The 21,697-nt window shown below is 36.1% G+C and overlaps 2 protein-coding genes across 2 annotated transcripts in view; both read right to left on the bottom strand.

Annotated features, from left to right (window-relative positions):
- LOC107598127 (synaptotagmin-2-like) overlaps positions 1 to 2,327 on the bottom strand; it is a 106,019-nt gene extending 103,692 nt beyond the window's left edge. Inside the window, exon 1 of the mRNA XM_016289397.1 lies at positions 2,124 to 2,327. The gene's annotated coding sequence lies outside the window, so the exon portion shown is untranslated. The remainder of the gene's footprint in view (positions 1 to 2,123) is intronic.
- Positions 2,328 to 4,501: 2,174 nt separating this feature from the next.
- Positions 4,502 to 20,162, bottom strand: LOC107598137 (titin-like). The gene is made up of 18 exons (XM_016289410.1): positions 20,093 to 20,162; positions 19,925 to 19,966; positions 19,519 to 19,779; positions 18,638 to 18,916; positions 17,882 to 18,172; positions 17,252 to 17,506; positions 16,709 to 16,987; positions 14,209 to 14,499; positions 13,579 to 13,833; positions 13,261 to 13,401; positions 11,474 to 11,728; positions 8,167 to 8,430; positions 7,769 to 7,870; positions 6,726 to 6,782; positions 6,035 to 6,088; positions 5,776 to 5,844; positions 5,549 to 5,596; positions 4,502 to 4,853 (listed from the first exon to the last, which is right to left on the bottom strand). Exons 1-18 carry the CDS (start codon positions 20,121 to 20,123, stop codon positions 4,846 to 4,848), a joined length of 2,982 nt encoding a protein of 993 aa, XP_016144896.1. The 5' UTR covers positions 20,124 to 20,162; the 3' UTR covers positions 4,502 to 4,845.
- Between the last annotated feature and the right edge of the window lie 1,535 nt (positions 20,163 to 21,697).

The raw sequence follows: 21,697 nt of genomic DNA, 5'->3' as shown, positions 1-21,697 counted from the left end.
ACACACACACACACACACACACACACACACACGCACACACTGTGAACAAAATATACATACACACTACGACACACTCCCCCTAATGTAGTAACTCGCACAGTACACCTCAGTTTAATCAGCTTGTCAACAAAGCCCAGCAGGAAGACTGGTGGCACTTGTTCTGTAATGAATCGATTGCCCATCGCACAGGGATTGGGTGTGGGAGATTTACCTGAATGTTTTAATTAAAATCTGTAATGAGCTCTAACTTCTAGCCTTGTTGACTCCCATTACCTCATTCATATTGTTTAAGTCCATTAAGGACCTCATGAAATCGAACAGTGCACTTTTCTTTCTGGTATTGATGTGTTTCCTAGTGGAATAGGAAGTTGGGCCAGGACATTTCTAAGGACATGTCCTTTTTTTTAAAAAAAAAAAGGAAAAAAAAAGAAATATCCAGTGGCCTTTATAGTTAGATACATTTCTCAAGGCTGGAGGAAATGAGGAAGCATAAGCTAGAGTATTGTGAAGCCCCCCATGATTTACACGGTAATTAAAATTAAAAGGGAGGGGCATTCACATTCCAAAATGCAATGGACACGCCCATAAGTGTATGGTTTATTTGCATATACATTTTATGAGTACACTAGCATATAGACAACCCAGGCTAATTGAAAAAAAATTTACCTGGAGTGTCATTTCTGCTGATATTAGGCTGATATTACTTATGTAAATACTTACGTACTTATGTTTATGTTGATTCTCGAATGTTTGAGAAGTGTAATGTCCAGTGAACTAAAAGCGCATTGAATTTGAAACAGATGAACATGAATCTGGCAATGTTTTATTATGATGACCATTGTATGTATTGGAAATGAAATGTCCAGTGAATGGCATTAAAGTTTAATGCTCTATTGCATTTAAAAATATTGCTTGACCTACACTAAACCCCAGCCTAAACCTAATCGATAATGTTAATAAAAGCAAAGGCAGGGTAAAAATGAATTTGCTGAAGCCATCATGCCATTTTAGCTTGCTTCTTCAAGTCTTTGAGCTCTTTTAGCATGCTCAGTGGGACTCATATATGCACTTCACATCACAAGTGCAATGCTGTACCAGGTGTGCTACCGAGCAAGTTTACTATGTCAGAAATCCACAGATATGGAGCTGGTAATGTGATGCAAATGTCAAAATGTATTAATTAACAATCCATCCACTATGATAAAAAGTGGTTTGAGGTCATAACATAGTATTGTGCAAGGAACCATGTGTAATTAATCAATAATCTGCCACTGTAATCACAATTTGTATGTAAATGAATAACTGTTTTACTGCCACTGGTGTTCATTTTAGCTGAAAACTGCAGTAAATTGTACTGTATGTGTATGTATGTTTTTTGGAGTTTTGCAAAAATGTAGGTAGAAGTATGCTTTTTCATTGAGTCTATGTGGCACGTAGATGACCTTAAAGCTAATATACATGGAATAAGTAAAACAAACAAACAAACAAACAAACAAAAACAGGATATTTAAGAGCTAAGGACTAAAAGGCTGTTTCAGATCATTCTGAGAGGAACATAGTGAGCTAGTGGTACTTGCTGATTGGTCATTCTTTATTTTTAGTTCATTTATAGTAAGACATGGCGCCCTCTACTGCTCAGAAATCAGACACGCTGGTACAAAAGTGTCCAGCAACTGAAGGTGAACTATCACTTTAACTATCAACATCACTGACACTTTTTTATTACTTTGTATTTGTCATTGTTTTAATAATACACTTTTTTTATTTATTACATATTGCACTATAATATTACTTTAACATCACCTAGAATGCCAAAACGACTGCCAGTATAGTCAGAGTTGTACTATGCCTAGTTGTCCATCAAATTAATCACAAAAAATATTGTTGTGTTTGCCTTCAGTATAGTAATAAAGGAATATACTGTATGTTCTAATGCTGGATTTTGGGTTTACACAGTAGTCCAATCTGCAGTGTCCCAGTGCCAAATCACCCATGCAGATTTTGTAATATACCTTAAGAATAGATTTCTAAATACTAAGTAAAATGGCAAAACAGACATATTGACAAGTAAATGAAAATCTGGATATTTGATGCAAGCAGAATAATTTAAAATGGCCACTTACCATACGTGCTGAGTGTCCCGAAGAGAAACTTATAGGGGTGTCAAGCCAAAAGCCTCAGAAAAACAGTATGTTGGCTAAAATGTTCTCTTCTGAGGGGCCTTTAGAGGAAACACATAGGCTTCAGATGTCCAGTGCCGTACACACTAAACTGACACAGAGCTCGAAGATAGCTGATGCAGAAGGAGAGGAGAACATGCAGGATCTTTCCTCTTCTCACTCAGCCCTTCAATATTTTACTGCTGTACCCACCAGCAGTGTCTCCTGATTGGCTGAGCCGCTGCACAGTAATGTATGATCTCGCTTTTAACTGGATGGAGGCAATTTATAAGGCCTGTCCAGCATTATTCCTGTTTGCTCTTGCTCTTGCTCATTCTCTCTCTCTCTCTCTCTCTCTCTCTCTTAAATCACCTTCTCGTTGTAATACCTATGTCATACCCATGTTATTATACAAATTTGTGTCCTCAAACCACATAAACATGGACACACACACACACACACACACAGAGGATAGATGAGCATTGCAATATCAGATGTAGATGAAGATGCTTTCATTGAGAGCAGCATACAAATTAGGAAAAGCACAAGCAATTATACAGGAAAGAGATTGAAAGGCTGTGATGGGACAAACATGGGAGTTACTTGCGATGTTGCTTTAAGGAACAGTTCATCCAGAAATGAAAATTGGCCAGAAGCGACGGTTAAAACTCCATAATGATGGATTTTTTTCTTACAAACACGCAGTTTATCGTTTCACAAGACATTAATTGATGGACTAGAGTTACTTTTGTGTTGTTGTGATGTTTTTATCAGCAGTTTGGACTCTCATTCTGACGGCACCCATTCACTGCAGAGGATTCATTGGTGAGCAAGTGATGTAATGCTACATTTCTCTGAATCTGTTGTGATGAAAAACTAAATTTTCATCTTGGATGGCATGAGGGTGAGTACATTTTCAGTGAACTATTCCTTTAAGAAGTGTATGTAGGAAGCATCTTGTTCTTGTGGTCTTGAGACTTTCAGAAACCACATGGCAGCTTTGTCTGGTTTTGATTTCACTTCTATGGCCTTATCTATAACCTAATATACTGACAAAAGACAAGGTCTACAGAAACACAACAACTGTGGGACCGTCGACCTCAGGGGTTAAAATGTACCTTTAGCTCTAACCTATATCACACATTGATTACTATATGTTATATTCATGTGCTGCAGTGATGTGCAAACATTTAGCAGATGAGCAGCACTTGTCCTCTTGCAAAATGATAAATTAAGATGATTTCATTTCCAGGGTTATGAAAAAAAACTGCTTTTGATTTGTCAGGATGATTTTTTCACTCTGTTGATGACATGAATTTGTGTACGATTGACTGATCAGCCAAAACACACAGTTCCTTTCTATCAACTGTTTTGTGCAAGATCTTTTTTTAATCACTAGTCCATGTTAATACTGAAATGAATAAAAGGACAGTAAGTAAGCTACTGAATTTCACCGCTAGATGTCGATGTCTACTCTTTTGTTGTTGTGGGATGTATTTAGACTGACTGCTCATATGAGAAAGAAGGCTACTCCTGGCAGACGTGAAATAAGAGATGTTAGTATTAGTTTTAGTATTAGTATTATTTCTTCCAGGTACTATTTTATAATTGTATTTAATTATATATTAGCTATATATTAGTAGTTTTATGCAAGACGTGAAAATTGCAGTTTTCTTACTAGCTACTACACTCTAAAAAATGCTGGGTAAATACAACCCAGTGCTGGGTAAAATAGGCACAAACCCAGCAATTGGGTTGTTTTGACCCAGCGGTTGGGTTACTACCCTGAAGGTTGGGTTAAACATTTAACCCAACCGCTGGGTCTAAACAGCCCATTTGCTGGGTTTGTCCCTATTTTACCCAGCACTGGGTTGTATTTAACCCAGCATTTTTTAGAGTGTAGTTTCTTACTAGCTACTAGTCCTGGAATGCATCATATTTCTATCTATATATGTAGCATATATATTTGAACTATATTCCTTTAAAAAAAAATAAAAAATTCTGAGCCTAGAGGCATAAATCAACAGATGAATCTAATAAAAAAAAGAACACACTGTTTAATAATAAGTCAAGGATCAGTAATTCGTTGTATCATTGGGATAAACATACTTGTTTATTTAAATGTCAATAATCTACAACCATAACACTTAAAATAATATTAATAGAAAGAAAAACATTCGTTTTAAAAAAGTTTTAAGAAAATATCTCCAATAAAAAATTTTAAGCATATGGCAATCATACAGAGGAGAAAAAAAATGAAGGTTTTTTTTTCAATATGCAAATAAATTACTGTAGCAAAATAATCTAGTGAATGAATTACAATCAATATTTTTTTTGCTTTCTGTGTTGTTGAGTTGTAATATTTGCATTATGAAACAGATGTTTTGGGTATGTACAGATATGTACAGAAATAAAATTGTATTATTATTATTATTATTTTTACTTCTGATCATTATAATTTCTTCCCGTCCGTTCTCTCCCCATACAATCACTGTCTTCATTTATAGCAGTAGGTCGCTGTTGTTTGTTTTTGTTTTAAATTTGTAAACAAGCTGATTTTCAGCTTATAAAAGTGTACAAAAATGCAGCTGCTGCTAGACAAAATGCTGTACTAATGCAGTCGTTTTAAAACAAGCATATGTCTTTTAGCTGTGCCTCAGTGCAAGTTGATTGCTGGTGGAATGATTCAGAGTCCTGGAGAGGCAGAAATATGACAGTGAGCTCAAAATCTGGTTTCATAGATTCATAACACATGAAACACACACTTCAAGCGCATACTTTAGTAATTAGTAAATTAGTAATTAGTCATTAGAATAGTCCAGTTTTGAGATTTCACAGGATTGGACTTTTTTATTTGCATTTACAGGGATAATTGTTTATGAGATTACTGTTTTTATGGCTGTACAAAGTGAATGAATATTATGCATAATATTTAATAAAAGCATTGAGGCAGTTTATGATTGACTGTCAGTTTCTAAATAAATTGCCATTGCACAGGGCTTCAAAATACCCCAGGGTTAAGTACCTTTTAACACCAAAAGATGATTTTGAAGACTTTTAAGACAAAATGTAACCATGGTCATTAAAGTCAATTAAAACCATAAAAAAAATGTGGTTACTTGAAATAAAATTAAATTTAACTGAAATTAAATAAAATATTTTATGTCAGCTAGTTGTCAAAGCAACATATCTCATTTTCATTTAGTTTAACTTGATGCACCACAATAACTAAAAATGAATAAAACATATATGGACATATAAAAAAAGAGATACAATTTAATAAAAATTACTAAAACTTTTAACAAATTAAAATAGGAATAAACACTATAATGTCTAAAAAAAACTATAGTCTCTCAATGATACGAAAATAAGACTGAATTTAACTTTACCTTTAAATGATGTCAGGCCATTGGCTTCTGATGCTGGTGTGTCTTCATCTTTAAATAAGAGAAACATTGTGAGTCATTTGCGATAAATTATTTTTTATATTGTGTAATAGTCTTATAGCTCAGAAACATGATCATAGTCCTGTAAATGATATACTGTACATTAGCAAAATGATTGATTTCTATTACAATATTACGATTGGTAGATACACATTTGCTAGGTCTCTTACCTTTAATCCCACCATCCTCATGAACGGCTGAAGCACAGTCAGAGATCAGTTCTGCTTTTTCCTGACACTCTGAATGATAACAGAGAGAGTGTGGCAATTACATTTACAGTAGTTTAATAATACAAAATCATACCTTTGGCTTGTAACACGAGCAAAAACATGTTCTCTTTGAGTCACTTAATATATTTTACAAAGTATAACGTTTGGGAAATAGTACATTGGTAAATCATTTGATTGTAATGTCAGTAAAAGCACATACCCTCCAGCTCTGTTGGTATGTTGTCCATGTACTCCTTCATGGGTGAAATAGTTTCTGCAGAGTAATCAAAGACCCATATACATTTATAGAGAAACTCTCTCACACACACACACAGGTTTGTTTTTATGGTTTATGGGGACTCTCCATAGGCGTAATGGTTTTTATACTATGCAAACCGTATTTTCTATTGCCCTACACCAACCCTACCCCTAAACCTACCCCTCACAGGAAACTTTCTGCATTTTTAGATTTTCAAAAAAAAACTCATTCTGAACTATTTATAAGCCTTTTGAATTACGGGGACACTGAAAATGTCCTCATAAATCACCTCCTCGTTGTAATACCTATGTCATACCCATGTTATTATACAAATTTGTGTCCTCATAAACCACATAAACATGCACACACACACACACACACACACACACACACACACACACATTTTTTGCATGTGGTTTATGGGGACTCTCCATAGGCGTAATGGTTTTTATACTGTACAAACTGTATTTTCTATTGCCCTACACCAACCCTACCCATAAACCTACCCCTTACAGAAAACTACTGCCAATTTAAAACACCCTTTTGGTGTATGGGGACACAGGAAGTGCCATTATACACATTTGTGTCCTCATAAACCATATATATCAGAACACACACACACACACACACACACACAAAGAGCAAAACTTACGGTTCTTGGAGTCTGTCATTGAGAAAAACAAATCCTCTGGTGCTGTTTCTTTTACCTCTGATGACAAGAAATTACAATTTTTGTAAGAAATAATTACATATAAAATGTAATCTCAAAACACACAAGATAATGCTGAGTGTAAAATGTGGTCATGTTAGACAATCACAACAATAATAACTCTATATGATTGTCCTCTGTATGTGTCATTGCGTTTCTAGTTGCATGACTGTTTCAAAGTTTGGGGTCACTGAGATTTGCACTAAATTTATCAAAAGTATAAAAAAATTTATCAAGACTTTTATAAAATGTGACAAAGATTTCTATTTCAAATAAATGCTGTTCTTTTGAACTTTACAAATAATCAAATAATCCTTAAAAATGTATAAGAATTTCCACAAAAATATAAGCAGCACAGCTGTTTTCTACATTGATAATAATGATAAATGTTTCTTGAGCAGCAAATCAGCATTAGAATGATTTCTGAAGGATCATGTGACACTGAAGACCGGAGTAATGATGCTGAAATTCAGCTTTGAATCACAGAAATAAATTACATTTTAAAATATATTACAATGGAAAAAGTCGTTGTAAATTGTAATGATATTTTAAAATATTACTAATTCACTGTATTTATGATCAAATAAATGCAGCCTGGGTGAGTATTAGAGACTTTTGAATGGTAGTCTATGACAACAAATTCAAGCTGTCTGAATCTACGTCAAAGGGTGAAGTGTTTAAAAGCAGTTTTAAATTTTAAGGCAAGCAGCTATTTAAGTTTACTAGAGTGTAAATGGTGTTTACACTGAGTGTACATTATAGTAGACATTGTTTATAGTAAATATCAATAAATAAAACCCTGTTTACACTAACCTGTGTATATTGAGAGATCCAAACTAAGTGTAAACAGAAGTGGTACTACAGTATTTGTAGTCTGAGCAATGGGTGACACAAGGCTAGTGCTTGGTATGAATAACACTGCATGCAAGACCAACAGAATAAAGAAGCTTCATTTCAGAAGTATATGCATTAATTGCTGATTGTACCTGGTTTACGGGTGATTTTTAGAACGATGCATCCAATGATCAGGATTACAATACAGCAGACGAGACATCCTGAGATGGCCAGCAGTATTTTTCTTTTAAATACTGTAATAATGATGGAAATGCACACATTTAGTTAAAGTGAGTTAAATCAACATTTCCTCCAAACATTGTATAATATATTATATAGAAATACGAGTTTTATGGTAAAACGTTTTTTTTGTCTGTCATCTTGACAGAATATGTATAATCTCACTGAAAATAAAATCTATATACTAAAAAATTTTTTATTTTTTTTTCCAATAATCTCGAAAACATTCCGACATTGTTCTAATGCACAAGTTATTCACATCTATACACTGTATGAAACAGGTTTAATAATAAATATTCCCATTACTCACAAATATTATTGGCTATGAAGCCGTCACTCAGAGCGGAGTACAGCGGTCTCACTGTGTTTATGCCCTTGCACTTGAATTCACTTTTAATTGTTTCTTCATTTCCTGCCACTTTGAGTACATCCAAGGATCCATTGAGCTGCTGTCCGTTCATGTACCAGGTGTAGTTCCACTGCCTGCCGTCTGAGACGTTACACCGGAGAGTCATATCCCCTGTCATGATGTCGCTCAGTTCAGTCTCCAGACTCAGTAATGCATGTGGACGAGCTTAGAGCAAAGTGATATGTTACTTTATCATTTTTTTAAATAAAATATATTTTATAGTGAGCCATCTAATCAGCACAGCCCTTAGTGCTTTTCCTTTTAAAGTGATTCTGTCTTCATTTACCCATCCTCATGCCGTTCCAAACCTGTATGACTTTCTTTCTTTTGTGGAGCATTAAAGGCATGGTAGGTGATTTGGTTGAAAAACTTTTTTTTATTTTTTATCATGGTTGAAAGTCTCTTCACATCCCAATAGCAATCACTAAGTTACTAAGTGGTATACATTTTTTATATGTATTTATATTGTCTGTGGAAGGCGTAGGAGCAAAAAATGTTTGTCCAATCATATCCCTCGGTCCGAGGGCTACGATTGGCTGTCCTACCTGCCTGTCAATGTATGTATTTGCATACCTCCCTGTTCAGGCAGACATGATACGTCATCAGTGGGTTCCATTATGGTATTGCAGACCGAGCAAGAACGGAAGGCGTTATTATTTTAATATTCTGCGCTTTGTACTGTAATGTTTTCTCACCGGTGAATGAGACATGAGGTAAACTGACAACGTTACATTCAACTGCGTGTGAGCATGCCCGTAGACAGCTATGAGGTCAAGGTGTAGCTACTTTGTGAAATAATTGCCTAATATAGTATTAACTCTTCCTTCGTGCTGCAAAGATATTGCACAGCACCAAGATTAAACTTAAACCTCGTCAATGTCAAAAAATATTTGAGATGACCAATCAAATCAAAGTAGGCGGGCTTTATATTCACAGGAGCTGCATAGCGCAAATTTCAAAGTGACACTTCAGTTAGTGGCTATAAAGTGCACGATGTACGTAGCCAAATATTTCATATCTGACCGCTGTTTTACGATACAAATTTTAAATGACTGACAAAAATAATCAGGGATGCAAACAAAAAAAAAACTTGTCTAATTTCGCCATTTTGAATTGACGTGATTCATGAAAATTGAATGTGAAGGAAAAATAAACAATATTAACGAAGCCATTTTCAGCATATATTAGGCATGTGATTAATAATGAATGGGCACATATTGTGAATTTATTCAACTTAATTATGTAGCTTTCCTGGTAGCCTTCAGTAAAGTAACTTGTTTAATAAAATGATTCATAAAACCAGGCCCGGTTCTTAAGCGCTATAGAAGGGTGGGCGGGATACAAAGGAGGGTGAGGGATATAGTCTAGAAATTTAGACTGTAGATATTGTTATTTTAACTATGCAACTTATTGCAGTGTTGTTGATATATGTACACTGAAAAAAGAGCAATATCATGCTTTCGTGGGTAGCCTATAGCGAACCACAGAATATCATTAACTTTCGCAACAAAATAAACTTATTTTCTTTACTGAATAGTAAAAAACTGCCCTCTTTGTTCTCTTTCTCTGGATCATTGTTTCTACACTGCTGATTCTTTTAACCAAGTTTTTTTTTATTTATACCAAACAAGGCCATAATAATGTCTACTCTAGAACACTGGGGGGACCAATTGTTTGGTCCTTTATTGAGGAAAATAAAGACCAGACCTCTATGGTACTGGTATTTACTTAAAGGAACTAAATAAATATAGGATTTAAATAGATTTAGGGGAATAAATTAAAAGAAGAAAAAAGAACAGTAAAAGAACAAGAATACGATTTTTTGCAAAGCAATCAATCTGAACTGCAAATAATATTTTTATTTTAAAATATGCACCATTCAATTTTATTTGTATTCCTAAATGCTAAATGCTATTGTCGTCACATTCAAAATGGGTAAGCTTTCAACTGAACTGTATACATGCATTTTAAACGCTTATACTTCTTGACCCATCCATGCAGTAAATGTACGTTATTGAATAAGCGAGGTTTTCTAGAAAAATAATTCAACTGCTCAGGTAATTTCAGTGGCCTAAGGCCCAAGGCACATATTCATTTAGATATGCATTAAACTCCCGTACACACTGATAGCGCACAACTATTTATGTCCATTTTCGCTCGTTGTCAGCCTCTGCTTTTCCGCAAACAGACTGAAGCCTCCGCGTGAATGTAGCACGCCTTTGCTTTCAGCTAATAAAATAAAAAATATGCCATTTCTAATGTTATATTATGATTGTTGGGGCAGTCTTCAGCTCTTAAACATCTCAAAATACAGTCCGCTTCAGATTGCTTTTAATCACTGCATAAAAATAATAACGTAATCTTTACCTATAGTTTTGATTGGGTGGGCAAGACACATTTGGGTGGGCTCAGCCCACCCCTGCCCAAGCCTGGAGCTGGCCCCGCATAAAACATATAAATATCAATCAACCATTTGTTTACTTTGTTCATTGACAAAGATGAAAATGATCATCTTTGATGAAAAGATGAAAACACTATCAATCAAAGCAGAGAGCCGGTATTGACAAATAATATGCTGCCCACTGACATAGTTTTAAATTGTTATCCAAATGTTTGGCCTTCAATTATTTCCTATTAAAATGCAAAAATTAAGGCTATCAAAATGGCTGAAAAACTAAATTGTATTCTTAAATATTATTAATAATATTCTAGTTATATTCAAATTTAAAAGTCATAATTAGGGGGAAAAAGCTTTTTGCTGTGAGCGTTCATGCGTTATGGAGGAGGCGTGGCTTTGGAGAGTGATTTGCAGGCAGGGTGGGATCTTATGCTTTCAAAGCTAGCTTGTTATTGCTAGCCTTCCGAAATCACCTATCACATACCCTACTTTTAATGAAGACATTCTGAAAGTCAGTGAGGTTCAAAACAAAATTAGACCCCAATGACTTTAGTATGGACAATAATGAGTGCATTTTTAATTAATATCAAAATATCTTTTGTGTTCCACAGAAGAGGAAAGTCATACATGTCGGAAACAACATGACATGAGTGTGAAATTATAAAATAATTGTCATGTTATTTTGGGTGAACTGTCCCTTAAACATGTCAAGTTATCATTTTAAACTCACTGAGTGCACTGCCATGGTTATATCCTATAAATGAAATGGTCGCAGAGGTAGTTTTTTATGGACACAAGAGTCTAACTCACCTTGAACTTGCACTTGTAAAGTCTCACTGTCCACTGAGAAGTCTCCTCTCTGTGCTTTGCAGTGATAGTTACCACTGTCAGTCAGAGATAATGCGTCAATAGTGTGAGTTGGACTTGTGATCAGAGGATTTGAGTCTTTATGCCACTGGTATTCCCAACTTTCTCCTGGCATGTTACAATCAAGCTGGAGTTTCTCGTCAGTGTAGAACAACTCAAACCATTCATGTTTTGTAATGGTTGGTTTTGGTATGATGCCTAGGAGCAAGAGAGGTAACATTAGAAACAATGGACCACCTTCAAACAAAAACTGTCATGATTTGCAGGTGCTTGTTGTTCAAGGTAATCTGCCGCTAAATGAACTGAGTTGCCCAATGAAAATCCTTTTCAACATAACCAGAAATCTGACACTTTCCACTCTATTATACAAACACACTGACACTTTCCACTCTATTATACAAACATCAGTGCAACAGTAAAGAAGCTAAACCAGTCCACACTCAAGAACATAAATCATGACATAGTTCATTAACTATTTGTATCTATTTAATTTTTTTTTTACATAATTATATTTTTTCTTAAAATTCTTTAAAAATGGCATAAATATGTTAGTTTTGAAAAAAAAAATTGCAAAAGCATGGTTAAATATGGTTAGCTTTGGAACTAGCATGATTCATTATTTAAAATATATATGCTTTATTGAATGGTTTACATGTAATACATTGGATTCATTGATGATAAATATATAAACCTGGTTATTCTGTATTTAAAACACTTGATGTATTAGTATTATTTCATAAATCTAATTTCTTATTTCATTTATGTGCGACTAACAAATATGCATCACATTAAGTTTGTTAGTTTATGTTAAAACTCTATAATGCAAATGTATGAACATTTTATTAAAATCATAAACATAAATCTTCAAAATAGGCTGAAATAATGTTTTGAGTTTATGGAAAGCATAAGGGCATAAGCATAAGCCATTCAGTGGTGGTACAGCAATTGTGGCGACGGAACATAACCTTCTTCAGGGAATGAGGGTTACATCTGTAACCGAGACGTTCCCTCTCAGACAGTCACGATCGACGTTACGTCAGAATGACTGACGAATTGGGATCCCTACCAAAACGCCACCATTGCTGCCCCCTCTCCAGTGCCCTGTGTAAGCTGGCAAATCCTCCCACACTGGTTGGGACGGAAGACAGGACAGGGCTTAGGCAGAGGGGGCTGACACTGTTGTTCCTGCTGTGGGATATTGGATAACACTGGGAAAGCGTACCTGAGGAAGGGAACGCTACGGAAGCCACATCCTGCACTTAGGAGGTATTATGTGGAGATTACACATATGGACTGGCCAACAAGGCAGTGCTACATATGGAAAGTCTCTGCCGTAAACTCAGCCTATTTGGGTGAGGTCAATACCGAGCAGAGACGGCAGAGCAACTCTGCCAGCGAAAGACACGGGCTTACCGCAAGGATAGCCGTATCATGGAAGAATACACATGTGGGATCACCTCTAGGGGGAATCACAACACATGGGCACCTAGCCCAGCACAGGGGCTAACCTTGGGCAAACACACGAGTGCTGGACTTGTCGTCGGGTGCTCCGCCACACCTGACCACCGAGGGTGCTGGAGGAACTCCAAACAGGGTTCGCATGAGGGGAACTTGCCTGTGAAGTAATTAAGCGCACATATCCGGTCCGTAGAGGGGAATGGTACAGCAAGCGTGATAGACACTGAGCAGGTCCCAGAGTGTGAGAGTGTTTCCTTGTATGTTTGTTTCACCACTGGAGACGATTTTGCTTGAGTCCTTGAACCACATATAATTCCTTTTTTCTGAAACACCTTGAATCACACACTGCAAAGACACTTTTTCACCAGGAAACGCTTCTGTCCAATTAGACCGGATTTGTGGTTCAGGCGGTTCTAAAAGAAGAGAAGAAAATGGAGGGTGAATGAGGTCATATAGATAACACAAAGACTAACGCTAACATGTTGATGCATTTGCTGATAATTTTACTGAGGCACTGTAAACTCAATGAATGCACAATGGGAATAATATTATATAATAGAAATTTATAAAGGGGTAAATAATGGACTCACTCTGAACTTGCACTTGTAGCATCTCACTGTCCACTGAGAAGTCTCCTCTCTGTGCTTTGCAGAGATAATAACCACTGTCATCCAGAGATACTGCGTCAATGGTGAATTCTGGATTTGTGATCTGAAGGTTTGAGTCTTTATACCAGTGGTATTCCCAACCTACTCCTGGCATGTTACATTTAAGCTGAACTCGCTCCTCAGTGTAGAAAAATTCAAACCACTCATGTCTTGTAATGGTTGGTTTTGGTGTGATGTCTAGAAGCAACAGAGGTTAAAAATTAGAAACAGTGGACCACCTTCAAACAAAAACTGCCTTGAATTGCATGTGCTTTTTATTTTGTATTATGCAAAACTAAAATGAATGGACTCATGCTGCTAATAGTGTCTGACTGCTGTCAAGAAGAGTAGACGAGAAACTGTAAATGCAGACATGAACCACTGTACACTGATACAGCTTCTTCACCGGAATGCATTTTAAAGCACCTGTAACTCTTTCTTTCAGATAATTCATAGAAAATGATCTTTTCAAAAGCAGTTTAATATATTCAACAGTTTTTCACAGGACTCTCTTGGGTTCCTGTCACTTTTCATTCATATCTACTAATCATAGAATATCATAAGCAGTTTTACCCTGAATATGAAGTTGCACAGCTTCAGTTTCTCTTGTAGTCACCGATGTTCTCGTCAGATGTTTTCCTCTGCAGAGGTACTGTCCTGAATGATCTGCTTTTGCTGAGCTGATGGAGAGTGTGTTTCCAGAAAAGGAAATGTCCTCATCCTCTTTAAGCAAACTTCTGTTTTTAAACCATTCATAGCCCCAATCATTTGACTCTTCATCAACTGAACACGTCAGAGTCACTCTCTCAGTTGGGTAAAACATATTCCATTGAGAATCTATTGACAATTTCGGCTGAGGCAATTCTGCACAGATAAAGAACAATGTAATAAGTATACATTTTTTGACTGTATTATACTTTATGCAATTTAATTAACACTTCAGGATAGGAACCAATTCTCACTATTAACTAGTTACTTATTAGCATGCCTATCATTAACATTTTGGCTGTTTATTAGTACTTACTACTTATAAAGCACATATTCTGCATGACCTTATTTTACATCCCTAATCCTACCCAATACCTACATTTAACAACTACCTTATTAACTATTAATAAGCAGTAAATTAGGAGTTTATTCAGGCAAAAGTCATAGTTAATGGTTTGTTAATAACGAGAATTGGACATTAAAATAAAGTGTGACTGCAATTTTTATTTATAATTTCAACTGAAACACCAAGAAACATTTGCTTAAAGTCGGCATGAAATGAAAGTTGAGATAGTCTTTTCTTCCCTATTGTGACGTATTTTCAAGTGAATCGGTTTCTGGAATGTAGGGAGGGATTTCACCCTTCGCTGGGAGTTTGATTGACAGGCGATCTGACTAATCATAATTCTGAATCAAAGACTATAGAATACACAATACGTGTCACTCATATAGTTTTGAATGGGGAAAAATACAACACTCAATATGGCCGCTCTATCGAACAAAGCCCCTCCTTTTGAGTAAAAGAGCCAATCACTAATCGGTAAAGTCATCGCATCACTGCAGCTGCCGTTAGAATTCCCGGTTGTTATAGAAACAGTCAGCGTTCAGAGACGTGCTCTTAGGACTGCGCATGCGCACTGGCTGGTCTAGCCTGAAAAATATGCTCTTTTAACACTATTGGAGCATAAGAAACAACATTTATGAGACGGTTGTTGTCAGATTTCATTGATGGTTTCAAATGTGAAATTTATTCATAAACTTGGTGAACAGTTTTGGAGAATTTGATGTTTTCCATTTCAAAGAGATAGGAACTGCACTTGCATGCCGAGAAGCATCTCAAAGATGGCCACCGAGTGAAATGACTTGCCTTAAAGGGACTTTGGCCAAATCCGTCATTTTGTCTGACAAACAACCCTAACTGGAGAGTTAGATTAATGTCAGTGGACTATGGTGTATTGACATCTCTCCGAAGTTGAGGCAACATAACTCTAATGTTCATCCATTATATAACTAAAGGTGGTAAAGAGGAAGAGATGATCGGTTCACGCCCCTGAAATGAGGCGATTGAATTCTCATGCCACACCTCAAAAATACATTGCAGAGCAAAGAGGACAATGACAATGCACCGTCAAACAAGACAGAGCAGATTACTTTTGGTGTGAAACAAAGTGTCAGCTTTCAAAATGTGTAATTTTTCGAAAGAAATTCAAACAGTAAATGTCATTTTGTAGCTCTTTAATGTGACAGATCGCTGTAACTTATAAGTAACTTATAAAACAAGTACAATACAATAAAATAATATAAAGGGGGAGGTGACCAGCAAAGACCCTCAGATTTCTACCCCACACTCAATACCCATGACACACACACACACACACACACACACTCGTAAAAAATCAGTAATATTAAACACAGCACTCATTGTGGACACGCAGTACAAGGTACCATGGCCAACCCCTTCCACCTAAATCCACACACCAAACAATACAAAACAAAATATAACAGACGGACCCAGATGAATTCCAGACAGAACAAAACTGAGTAGAGCGGAGCAGAAGTGCAGTCAGTTACTTGAGGTTCGTTATGCGTCAATTAAGATCGTTAGAAACCCCCGGACGTGCAATCAATCCAAGAAAACAGTACAATGCTGCAATACACATGGTCGCTCACCACGCAGGATTACAGCTACTTGCAGGCCCATATCTGAAAACTGGCCAACAGCCAGCACACGACAGACAGGAGGATAACCCAACTGCTGGCACCCATTCAAAGCGCCACATGTCACAAAGGTGCGGTACCAAGGATGATGCATCCCAAGCAACCAAACACTCCCCCTTTTATAGGCACACAGGCACTAATTGGCTCATGAAACTTACCCAACCATGATAAAGTGTGAACACTGATAGGTTCACCTGTTTGGGTAACGCCAGCCAATTATACTGGGTCTATAGCTCACTCTGCTACACAAGCATTAAGCTTATTGACTTGCAAAATTAAATGAAATGTTTTCTGAATTTTCTGTATTTCACAATGTAACAGATTATGATTTCAAGACATGCTGATAAAGCAGATAACAGATTCTTACCTTTAACTGTTAACAAATGTGGTTTGCTTTTTGCAGTCGTCACCTTTCTGCCCTGCAGCTCAGCTTGACACATATAGGCCCTGTCATGACTGGACTTCACTGAGAGTGTGAGAGTGTTTCCTTGTATGTTTGTTTCACCACTGGAGAGAATTTTGCTTGAGTCCTTGAACCACATATAATTCCAGTTTTCTGAAACACCTTGAATCACACACTGCAAAGACACTTTTTCCCAAAGAAACGCTTCTGTCCAATCAGACCGGATTTGTGGTTCAGGTGGTTCTAAAAGAAGAGAAGAAAATGGAGGCTGAATGAGGTCAGAAATATAACACAGAGCCTAACGCTAACATGTGCATGCATTTCCTGAGATTTTTTAACTTTTACAGCTTTTTCATAGGACTCTCTTGGGTTCCTGTCACTTTGTTGATGTTGCACATGTTGATGCATTTGCTGATAATTTTACTGAGGCACTGTAAACTCAATGAACGCACAATGGGAATAATATTATATAATAGAAATTTATAAAGGGGTAAATAATGGACTCACTCTGAACTTGCACTTGTAGCATCTCACTGTCCACTGAGAAGTCTCCTCTCTGTGCTTTGCAGAGATAATAACCACTGTCATCCAGAGATACTGCGTCAATGGTGAATTCTGGATTTGTGATCTGAAGGTTTGAGTCTTTATACCAGTGGTATTCCCAACCTACTCCTGGCATGTTACATTTAAGCTGAACTCGCTCCTCAGTGTAGAAAAATTCAAACCACTCATGTCTTGTAATGGTTGGTTTTGGTGTGATGTCTAGAAGCAACAGAGGTTAAAAATTAGAAACAGTGGACCACCTTCAAACAAAAACTGCCTTGAATTGCATGTGCTTTTTATTTTGAATTATGCAAAACTAAAATGAATGGACTCATGCTGCTAATAGTGTCTGACTGCTGTCAAGAAGAGTAGACGAGAAACTGTAAATGCAGACATGAACCACTGTACACTGATACAGCTTCTTCACCGGAATGCATTTTAAAGCACCTGTAACTCTTTCTTTCAGATAATTCATAGAAAATTATCTTTTCAAAAGCAGTTCAATATATTCAACAGTTTTTCATAGGACTCTCTTGGGTTCCTGTCACTTTTCATTCATATCTATTAATCATAGAATATCATAAGTAGTTTTACCCTGAATATGAAGTTGCACAGCTTCAGTTTCTCTTGTAGTCACCGATGTTCTCGTCAGATGTTTTCCTCTGCAGAGGTACTGTCCTGAATGATCTGCTTTTGCTGAGCTGATGGAGAGTGTGTTTCCAGAAAAGGAAATGTCCTCATCCTCTTTAAGCAAACTTCTGTTTTTAAACCATTCATAGCCCCAATCATTTGACTCTTCATCAACTGAACACGTCAGAGTCACTCTCTCAGTTGGGTAAAACATATTCCATTGAGAATCTATTGACAATTTCGGCTGAGGCAATTCTGCATAGATAAATAACAATGTAATAACTAGACATTTTTTGACTGTACTATACTTTATGCAATTTAATTAACACTTTAGGATAGGGACCAATTCTCATTATTAACTAGTTACTTATTAGCATGCCTATCATTAACATTTTGGCTGTTTTTACTTACTTATAAAAGCATATATAAGCAGTGTTTTTGATTAAAGATTACAAGTGCAAATGAATAAAAAAATGAGTGATGTGCACGGATAAATCATTTATAATAAATACCTAAACACTGTGTAAAAAAATTTGAATTGTCATTTTTTTATTTCATGGTGACTTTAAACTGAGGCTGGAAATAAACAGCACTAAAACTCAATCTTAAATCATTAAAAAACATTGCAAAATTAAATTAAATGTTTTCTGAATTTTCTGTATTTCACAATGTAACAGATTATGATTTAACCATGACATGCTGTTAAAACAGACCTCTTACCTTTAAATTTTAACAAATGTGGTTTGCTTTTTGCAGTCGTCACCTTTCTGCCCTGCAGCTCAGCTTGACACATATAGGCCCCGTCATGACTGGACTTCACTGAGAGTGTGAGAGTGTTTCCTTGTATGTTTGTTTCACCACTGGAGACGATTTTTCTTGAGTCCTTGAACCACATATAATTCCAGTTTTCTGAAACACCTTGAATCACACACTGCAAAGACACTTTTTCACCAGGAAACGCTTCTGTCCAATCAGACCGGATTTCTGGTTCAGGCGGTTCTAAAAGAAGAGAAGAAAATGGACCAAACTGTAATGTGAATGAGATTAGATAGATAATACAGATAGATAATATGTACACTACTGTTCAAAAGTTTTGTTAGGTTTTTATTATTATTATTATTACTTGAAATTAATACTATTTACAATTTAGTACCATAAAAATAAGAAATATTTCTTGAGCAGCAAATCAGCATATCAGAATGATTTCTGAAGTATCGCTGAAGACTGGAGTAATGATGCTGAAAATTCAGCTATACATATATATTAAAGTAGAAAACACTTATTTGAAAATAATATTTCACAATACTGTTTTTACTGTATTTTACTGTACATTAAAAAAATCTTACTGACCCCACATTTTTTTTACCTTGTAGTATCCATATATATCCATTATTATTTTCATATTTATCCTTAATTGTATGTTGACTTTTCGGCCCACTTATATACCAGAATCGGCATTGGTGCTGGGATTGGTATACAGTGGGTACAGCAATATAACAAAGAGTGAAAAATTTAAGGGGGTCTGAATACTTTCCGTACCCACTGTATATAGTAAAGAGAGAAAGTTATACTGTAAATATATATTTGTGATATTCATTTACCTTTTAGAGTTAAAGTATAACTAGTACTTTTTTCTGACTCAGAAGCTCCTTTTTTTGCTTTGCATTCATATTTTCCACTGCCTCTCGGAGTGATGTTGGGCTGATGTTCACTAAGATCAGCTGAGTCCTTGTACCAGTCATATTGTAACCCTGGTGGTTCATCAGGGACCTCACAGTGCAGAGTGACTGTCTCTGTGCTGTACAGCACAGCATGAGATGCATTCAGAATTATATTTGGCTTGGAAATCTGAATAGGAGGTTCTAGAGGATGAATAATCCTTAGGTTAGAGAGGCTAAATACACAATTGTGTTAAAAAGTGACTTGAAACTTGAAAATAAAACAGTTCAAATAGTCATTAAAAGTTCACATACAAACCAGACACCAGTATAAAAATATGAATCTCACCACCAGTGCTGTCTTGAGATGTTACTTGTAGACTCACTGCCACTATAAATGAACACAAAGATTCAGAGATCTCACTGTGAAAAGGCATTAGTGTATAGTAATAGTTTTAGTTGTATTGGTTTCTGTTATATTAATATATTAATTAATCTAGCAAATATGGCATCCTACCTGTCCAAAGGAAGATTTTAAACCTTTCCATTTGCAGATGGAGTCAAAGCAGAGCCAGCAGCGAACAAAGATCTTGCGTGAGTAAGAAAAGCTTCCTGTTATAACCACTTATAATGTAAACCTGACAGGAAATCATGATGTCATATCTACTTCCATTTAACCTACAAAACTGAATTAATGTACAGGTTTGGTGATATTTTAAAGTTGTTTTCAATTGTAATAAAATGATGTTTGGTGAACCAAACATGTGCTTATCCACGCGCTGTGTGTTTGTGAGTGTGAGAGGCAGACAAAGGGTGAATTATTATGTACAGTAACAACATAATGTAACATTATGTAACCAAAAAGTGTTGTAGATCCATGAGTGTGTTTAAAAACATTTAATGTTTTATTTTTACAGACATGCATGCCAATTCTTAAGTTCTGTTATTGTTCTGGTTTCTGTTTTAAGTTTTGTGGGTGTGGTTCAAAGAATCATTGTTTCAAAAAATGTTGATGAGTGCAACGTTTTATGTGAACTTCCTTGTTCCTCCAACCTTGTTGTGTCCATAATCCTGTTGGATTATGACAGGCATTCAACACTCCAGCAAAAGCACACAAGAAATACCTCAACAAACATTTCTAGCTTTGAAATTATGAGACAGTCACTTTTAGTGTGAACCAGAGGAACCTTAAATGTGTGCACATTAACAGCATATAGAAGGAAATGTATTTTTCGTCTCTCTCTTCAGTGCACTTTAATCACATAAAATATAAAAATAAAAAAAGCAATATGTGGGGCACATCTATCACAGGTTTCTTCAGTTTGAAATCAAAAATAAACCTGACTGAAGTTGTTATATCAAACAGTTGTTAAACAGTTTAAGGTGGAAAGTCATTTTTCTTTTTAAGCTGCATTGAGACCAGCCTCCCGATCTGACTTGTGGTGAACCAACATCCTGTGAGCAGAGGCCTTAGCAATAATGCTAGAGGTGGGGCTGCAACAAATGCAAACCATTTTCTCAAAAAACTGAAAGGAAGTGATGTCAAGAATAACACGCAAATTTAGGGTGGTATTTGAAAACCCATGGCTGATGGGAACAACAGTAGTTTTCAGTGTAAGGCCGCTTTGATCTCCTCATGAAGCCAAAATTCAGGGACTCTCATAAAACAGATGCCATGCAACAAAACAATAAAACTCACTAATCTGGAGAAAAGAAAGAACAAATGACCACTTTGCCAAACTTCTTTCCTTGCTCATTTATGACCCCCCTCTCCCCTTTTTACTCTTCTCCCACCAGGCTTCACTGTAAGTTCACTAAGAATATCTACAACATATTCTTTTACCTTGTGAATCTTTTGTTTTCCCCTTTCATGTTTAGTATCATTCTAAATGTATCATGTTATGCAAACTTTTGAAGAATTCTGTTCTGCTGCTGAGGGGTGTCTTCCTCAGGGCTTGATGAAAATGTTTTCCTGACAAATAAAATGTTATATTTGATTTACTCTGAACTCTTCTGAAATCATTATGACTAGTAGATTAAGTGGAGTTTGGTATTACCGCAAATCTGCATCCAGAATAGGTCAAACTGAAGGCCCAGTGAATGGAGCGTGTGGCTCATCATG

This window comes from Sinocyclocheilus grahami, unplaced genomic scaffold, assembly GCF_001515645.1.
Source record: "Sinocyclocheilus grahami isolate Dianchi unplaced genomic scaffold, SAMN03320097.WGS_v1.1 scaffold245.1, whole genome shotgun sequence".
Classification (NCBI taxonomy): domain Eukaryota; kingdom Metazoa; phylum Chordata; class Actinopteri; order Cypriniformes; family Cyprinidae; genus Sinocyclocheilus; species Sinocyclocheilus grahami.
The sequence above is the reverse complement of the archived record's forward strand: the minus strand, read 5'-3'. Positions and strand labels throughout refer to the sequence as shown.